At 35.6% G+C, this 8,074-nt stretch overlaps 1 protein-coding gene across 1 annotated transcript; it reads left to right on the forward strand.

Moving 5' to 3' along the window:
- The first annotated feature begins 4,897 nt into the window (after positions 1 to 4,897).
- On the forward strand, positions 4,898 to 7,771 carry LOC143556218 (EIN3-binding F-box protein 2-like). Its single transcript, XM_077045602.1, has 2 exons — positions 4,898 to 5,053; positions 5,649 to 7,771. The coding sequence occupies exons 1-2, from the start codon at positions 5,029 to 5,031 to the stop codon at positions 7,481 to 7,483; spliced, it is 1,860 nt and encodes a 619-aa protein (XP_076901717.1). The 5' UTR covers positions 4,898 to 5,028; the 3' UTR covers positions 7,484 to 7,771.
- Positions 7,772 to 8,074: the final 303 nt, after the last annotated feature.

Consider the following 8,074-nt stretch of genomic DNA (forward strand, 5'->3'; position numbering starts at 1 on the left):
CTGTGGCATAAATATCATGTGACTTTATTGATTGTCACACAAAAGTTGTCATCTTTCTTTAATTCATTAAAAAGAATGCAACTATAACTAACTTTAGGATTAAATATTTCTCATAATTTTACCCAAAATTTCTTTATACACATTTATCAAATCAGAACTCAAGTATGTAATGAGTGTAGCTTTCGTTTATAATAAATGCTTGTGTATTTATTTTTTATGTGGCTCAGTGTGGCTATAATGGTTCATGTCCCGTGCTTTGATATTTGTATCTGGTGGTCTCTAACACCTTGCTAGAGTTTATAACACACACACACACACACACACACATAAGGTGAAGATCTCAAGAGAACTTTTAGAAATTGAGAACCATTTTGTGTCACGTAAAACCCATTAAAAAATATTAAAAAAATTACAATAAAAAAAAACAAAAACTTTAAAAAAAGTTAAAAAAAATAAAAAAAATTTGTTTTTCATTCCGGTTTCATTAATAAAAAACGTACATATGTATATTTTTATTTAATCTCCATTTAAATAATGTACACATATGTACATTATCATTTATCTTAATTCTACATATACGTATAAAAACTAGCATGTATAAAATTAAAAAAAATAAGTATTATATATATTTGCATAATTTTGCCAAACTGATATTTTTTAAATATTTTTTTATGAAACCGGGATGAAAGATAATTTTTTTTGTTTTTTTTTACTTTTTTTTTATTTTCGCATTTTTTTTAATAACTTTTTTTCATTTTTCTTAAAAAGTGTTTTTTTTTTAAATAATTTTCAAAGTTCTCGATTTTAAAATAGATCTCATATTGTTATATGATCCTAATGCTATATATATTTGTTGGTCGTTAAAAAAAGATATGCAATGAAAATTTTATATCCAAGTGGATTTAGGATATGACACACATACAAATATATATACCAAGTGGATTTAGGATCCCATGCTATGTGTGGGCAAAAAATGATACCATACACAAGGTACAGTTGTGAATAAAAGACATATATGGAACGTTAAGAATTATGATTTGTTGACAGGGATATTGTTCTTCAAGTTGCTTCACATTTATATTTTTTAATCATCAACACGTAACTTTCAAGTCTTCAGTGGGCATTAATAAAAACTAAATATTATTATGATTCATGAATTTATGTAGGAATGTGTGTGAATGAACTTTACCAGACAGAAATACAAATCATATTGAAAAGGAAAACCTAAAATTATTGAGTAAACTGTGGTGTTCGTCTCTTTAGTTTGTCTAAATTACGGTTTTAGTCTAATAGTTTTAAATTTATGATTTTCGTTTTTGTGTTTTTTATTTCACTTGCAATTAAACCTAAATTAAGTAACCCCGTTAAGTCTGGTCATTAAACCCATCAGCGTGCCCCTCACATGAGGGGCAGTTTTGTACTTTCTTCCCAAATAAACTACAACCCTAATTCTCAAGCCCCCTTACGTGAGGGGCTGGGGGTATTTGAGAAAAAAAAGGAACAAAACCGCCCCTCACGTGAAGGGCACGCTGATGGGTTTACTGATCAGACTTAACGAGGTTAGTGAGTTCGGGTTTAATTGCAAGTGGAATTAAACCATATGGACAAAAATCGCAAATTTCAAACTATTGGACTAAAACCATAGATTTGGACAAACCATAGGGACAAAAGCTGTAGTTCTCAAATCCTATGGTAAAATATATTTAAATTAAAGCTAAACTTATATAACATTAACTCCCAAAACATCCGAATGATTAGGTATTCTGTTTGGTCGGTGGCCATTTGATCCATAGCCACATGCACCGGTAGCTCTATGATTCTAAGGTCACAAGTTTGAATCTACCGTTAGCATAAAAATCTTATTACCATTATCAGGGGTTGCCAATGGGCTCTCGAGGCTTAAGCAAGTCAGGGTGTTTTACGAGCCATTCGGTTTCTTTCTGGAAACGGTTGACGCTATCCTTGAATGTCAAACTAACGATGAACTGTTGAAATCCCGTATGAGGTATGGATACACCTGTGCTATGAAGATGTATGCCTTTGAGCCCGAATTGTTATCCCGTTAAAAAAATGGTATTCTGTTTGACAATAATATTGAGCCGGTTTTCAATTTCCTAACTGGTTTTGACTATTGCTATTTTCAGACAACAGTTCTTTTGACATTCAAAATTCCACGTAGTTAACTTATATCATCACATTTATAACGAACAAACATGATACAACTAGACTAATTGGTTATAGGTGATCAATTTTTGGTTTGGAAGTTACCAACTAAAATTAACAAAGACAATTAAACTCACTAATCAATAATTATATGTCAAATCAATGGTTAAATGGGAATTAAAAAGTTTCTAGGCACATCAAAGATAAACACAAAACACTAAAGTCAAGAGATAAGTATGTTGCTACTTCAAAGACTTTTGTGATGATTTGATATAAGTCTTTTAATACTTTTAATGCAGTTGTTATACGTCAAGACACAAATAACGGATTTGTATGATGCCAATAGGGTTTGTTCTTTTTGAACGGCGACTTTCTCAGTTAAGTGATAACGTGACCGCATTTGCGGCCCCATCACCCTCAGTCCAGACTATGTTGACATTATCGGGACCCACGCTGGAACCTAAGGATCATTTGGCATTCCGGTAAAACCCCCGCTCACCTCGCCCGAAGACACGACAGGTTTTATGCATCAGGGAAAATCTGGTCGGCATTAGGGATCGAACCCGGGTCTCCCCATGTGTTCCCATCCTTTGCCTAGCCAATAGGGTTTGTTCTTGTTATATATTTTTGTTTAGTTTTCATTAATTAATACCCATATTATTTGCTACAAACTTGAAACAAATTCTATAAATATATCACAAAAACAATTGTAAAAACAAATGTATATTCTTCATGATAACAAAATTCTTTCTAATGGCGGAGCGTGTTCCCCGCAACCCCTCAAACATTAGTATAGATATCGCATATCGCGGGGAGGTGTACAAGCGGGTCTAGATGTCATTTTCAAATCGGCTATAAATAGAATTTTGATTTAGAGAGAGTTGATCCAGTACGGGAAAGTGTACCGGTGGGTTTAGATGTCATACTTAGATCGGCTATATATAGAATTTTGATTTAGAGTTGATTTTGAGAGATACATTCCGATACCAGTGGGTCTAGATGTCATACTTAGATAAGTATAAATATAATTTTTATCTAGAAAGATATGGTCCGGTACATTGTATTTGCCAATATCCGTGTGGAGTAGAGTTGATAGGCCAAAATAGACTCATATATTTATTTGTGTTGTGTTATACATACTCACGTATATTGTGTTTTGTTCGGGTCATGCTTTAATCAACACGTTGATTGCTCTCTAAAATCTAAATATAAACTTTTCAATAAACAAGTCAATGTGTCAACACACTATCTCACTTATCAAAATGTGTTTTACAGTTGATCTTTTTACTAATCCAAGTTACAATAGGCAAATCAAACCCTGATTCGTGTCGTGTCACTTTTGTCGCCAAATTTAAATTAGTAACCATGATAAATATCAGGGTTGTAAACGAACTGAACAAAAACAAACAAGGCCTTGTTCATGTTCGTTCGTTAAGATAATTATGTGTTCACGAACACTTACCGAACAAGATTTTATGTTCGTGTTCGTTCATTAAGGAAATTAATGTGTTCATGAACACTTACCACACGAGATTTTATGTTTGTGTTCGTTCATTAAGGAAATTAATATGTTCACGAACACAAACAAACACAATTAAAATCGGCAGAGCCTAGAGATTGAGACCGATGTATTCATCAATGTGAATAATGAAAACATGTAAAGCCCTTATTCGTGTTCGTTCATTAATTTTAAAAGAACATGGACACTTAATTGAAAAATATTTATGCTCATGTTCATATTGTTTAAAAATAGACATTTGTATTCGTTTGTTTAAAATCTAAACGAACATAATTGAACAAAGATAAAAGAAAACGTGTGAACAAATGTAAATGAACACAAATATAAACAAACTTAAATGAAAACACTTAAATAAACACAAAGTAACAAATATAAAACCTTTAAGCAGATGACCTATGTAGATAATATTTAATTATTTTCTATTAGAACATAAACGAACATAAATTAACAGACATAAACGAACGTTCATGAACATAAATGAATGAACGGAACATGTTCATGTTCGTTCGCTTAATTAAATTAACACAAATTTTTGTTCATGTTCATTCGTTTATTAAATAAACGAAATAAACGAACTCACCGCCGAACGTTAACGTTTCACGAACGTTCGGTTCGCTTACAGACCTAGTAAATATTAAACACTGTATTCAACTTTTTTTTTAATAAAAGTGGTTATGCTAAAAATTTAACAATATTAACAAGACTAATTAAACAACTTTAATCAAATTAAATTGAAATATGAAATAACACCATTTCCCTACCAAGATTTAAGATCAGATCATTGTCACATTGTCACATACAATGTACACACAAAACCTGTATCAAATCTTTTAAAACTTTTAAGCATTTATTCAACTAACACCATAATAACCGGCTCTAGCCGGTAACCCGTCAATCCCACATCCCCTAACCAAAAGCAACTCACACTTTAGCAACAAGTGTGAACTCCAAGAACATGATAACCGGAACAACCAGTCAGATTCAATGAATGTGTAACTATTAAGGGGGAGTGGTTTTGATGTATCTGAAGACTGTGACACATCAGCATGATATACATTTACATACATGATACACATTGATACATCCCCCTTGTTGTATATATAACATACAAACTCAATAACACAAGAAACTCACATTTGCATTCATATCATATTATCAAGACTTGTTATTTCTCTAAACTCCTGTTTCTTATGTATATTTTTTGCCCTGTGGAGGGTTTTTTTTACATGAATGCAACCAAATCTTGAACACAGTTTGGTGATAATTTGCAGTGTTTTGGTCTTTTTTGTGTGGTTTTTGGTGAAAGATTTGATCTTTTTTGTGGGTTGTTTCCAGGAGTTGCAAAGATGCCTGCTTTGGTTAATTACAGAGGTTAGTGTGCTTTAAATTCTTGATTTTTATGAGTTCTTGATAGGTTTTTTTAATTTTTTTAATATGATTTAGGCACAAAAAAATAGATCATGCATAGGGTTTGGATGATGATCTTAATGCCTTTAGTTAGATATCTTTTATATATATTAGAAAGATTAATTTTTTAGGAAATTATGCTTAGTTTCTATAATTCTTATGGGATATTGCCATATTGGGATTTGGGCAAATTAGGATTTTAAAGCCTTTAGTTATATATCTTGTGTACTAACAAGGAGTGTTGTAGAAATCGTTAGGCGCTAGTCAGGCGGTGAGGTAGGGCCTGGCAATTAATCAGGATTAATATAGATTAGTCGGGATTAATCAGATTGAAATTTTTATGTTACTTTTCAAATATACATATATATTCCAAATTTTATGTAAAAATTTTTAATTTTGACTGATTTTGGACAAATGGGGATTACTCGGGCTGGGTAGCGACTAGCGATTAATCGGCGTCTGGTCGGGATTTTTACAACACTGATTAGGGGGATTAGGGTTTGAGTTATATTTTGGGCAAAAGATTGTTTTTTTGATAATTTGCTTATCATATTTACAGGAGATGATGAATATCACACAGGTGGATCACTATGCTCAAAAGATTCGACTCGTTTACTATCCGTTTACGGTCCACCTTGCAAACGTCAAAGAATCAACGATTCGTACATTCTTTTCTTGGAAGAAGAAAAGAAACCATCTATTGAGATCCTCCCAGATGAGATTCTATATGAAATCTTTAGACGTTTGCCCTGCGGTCAAGCCCGAAGTGTTTCGGCTTGTGTCTCGAACCGTTGGCTCACGGTTCTGAGTAATGTCAGGTCATCAGAGATGGTTCACGGGTCGTCTGATGATATTGAAATGGTTCAAGAAAACGACGGGTTTCTTACAAGATGCTTAGATGGAAAGAAAGCAACCGATTGCAGACTTCAATCGGTTGCGGTTGGTACATCTGCCCGAGGTGGTTTGGGCAAGCTTTCGGTTAGGGGAAGTAATAAAGTTACCAAATTGGGGTTTGCAGCCATTGCCCGTGGCTGCCCGTCACTAAAGGTTTTATCTTTATGGAATGTTCCGTCAGTCGGGGATGAATCTTTAGTCGAGATCTCGAAAGAATGCCATTTGTTGGAAAGACTCGATCTTTCGCATTGCCATTCGGTTTCCAACAAGGGTATTTTAGCGATAGCGCAAAACTGCCCGAATTTGTCGTCTTTAACGATCGAATCTTGTAAAAACATCGGGAACGAGAGTCTTCAAGCTGTTGCCCGATACTGCCCGAATCTTCAATCGATCACCATCAGAGACTGCCCGAATGTCGGTGACCAAGGAGTTGCTACACTCTTGTCATCACTTTCTTTGGTTCTAAAGAAAGTAAAGCTTCAATCTTTAAACATAACCGACTTCTCACTCGCGGTGATCGGGCACTACGGGAAGTCAATTACCAATCTTGCCCTTATGGATCTTCAGATCCCTACTCAAAAGGGGTTTTGGGCAATGGGTAATGCGAAAGGGCTTCAATCGTTAACGTCTTTAACCGTGGTTTCGTGTTATGGGATCACGGATCTGAGCCTTGAAGCGATTGGCAACGGTTGCGGTTTCTTGAAACAAATGTTGATTAAAAAATGTTGCTTTGTGTCTGATAAAGGATTGGTTTCTTTTACCGAAGCTGCTAAATCTTTAGAATGTTTGCAGTTGGAAGAATGCAATAGAATCAGTCAACACGGGATCTTGGGTGCCTTAAAGTCAAAGTTGAAGTCTTTAACGATAGTCAAATGTATGGGAGTCAAAGATTCAGCCCAAGATGTATCCGAGTTGACCCAATGCATGACTCTTCGATCTTTGACCATCAAAGACTGTATCGGGTTCGGAAACACAAATTTGTCGGTTTTCGGGTCACTTTGCCCACAGCTACAAAATCTTGAACTAAGCGGGCTTTGTGGGATAACTGATTCGGGCCTGTTTCCGCTTCTTGAAAACTGCGAGGCTGGACTTGTGAAAGTCAACATAAGCAACTGCTTAAACTTGACCGACCGAGTCGTGGTGGATCTTGCTAAGATTCATGGCGGTACCCTAAAAGTCTTGAATCTTGAAGGCGGCAGAAGGATCACCGATGAAAGTTTGGTCGCGATTGCTGACAACTGCGTGTTGCTCAACGATCTTGATGTTTCAAAGTGTTGCATAACGGATAACGGGTTGTCTTGTTTGTCCGAAGGTGTTCAGATTGACTTGCAAATCCTCTCGGTTTCGGGTTGCTCCAAGGTTTCAAACAAGAGTGTACCTTTCTTGAAGAAACTCGGCCAAACCCTAGTAGGGTTAAACATCCAACAATGCAATATCATCAGCAGCGGTTCAGTCGATTCTCTTGTCCAGACTCTTTGGAGATGTGACATCCTTTATTAGAACAAACCCCCCCCCCCCACCCACCCTAAATCAAGAATAAAGATCGTAGTATCAGTTTCGTGTGTCAGGGTTGTCTTGTGGTAAATCTTGGCTCGTTTGTCGGTTTTCCAGCCACAAACGGGCTTCTTAGCCCGTTTATGACTGTTTTGGTCTCGTTTTCGGAAAACGAGACTGTTACGACCGAGGCCATGGTGAGTCACACCCTGACAAAAAGTTGGGTGCTTTCGTTTCGGGTCTAGTTTAGTTTAGTAGTCCAAGCCATGGAGGGGTCGGGTCGGGGTGGGGTCTTATCGTTCGAGTCAGTTGTACCGGTCGGGTTCTGTTTTCGGCGATTTGAGGGTGAAGGAGGGTGCACCTGGTTTTTGGGCTATGGTAAATGGTAACAGATTTGTTGGTCTGGTGCTATTTAGCAACACTTTGTGGTTGTTTTTTTATGAACCATGGTCCATGTTTTTTATGGGACTTTAGGGTCTTGTTTTCTCAGGTTCATCTTCTTGCTACCTCAAGTTGTTACCTTTTTTAGTTATATAATGAATGGTTATGTTTAATACGTGAATGTAATATGTTGTTGTTGTCTTGTTCTTGTTCTTG

The sequence above is a fragment of the Bidens hawaiensis genome, unplaced genomic scaffold (assembly GCF_021521415.1).
Source record: "Bidens hawaiensis isolate Kalapana, Puna unplaced genomic scaffold, B.hawaiensis_p1.1 tig00018484_1, whole genome shotgun sequence".
Lineage (NCBI taxonomy): Eukaryota > Viridiplantae > Streptophyta > Magnoliopsida > Asterales > Asteraceae > Bidens > Bidens hawaiensis.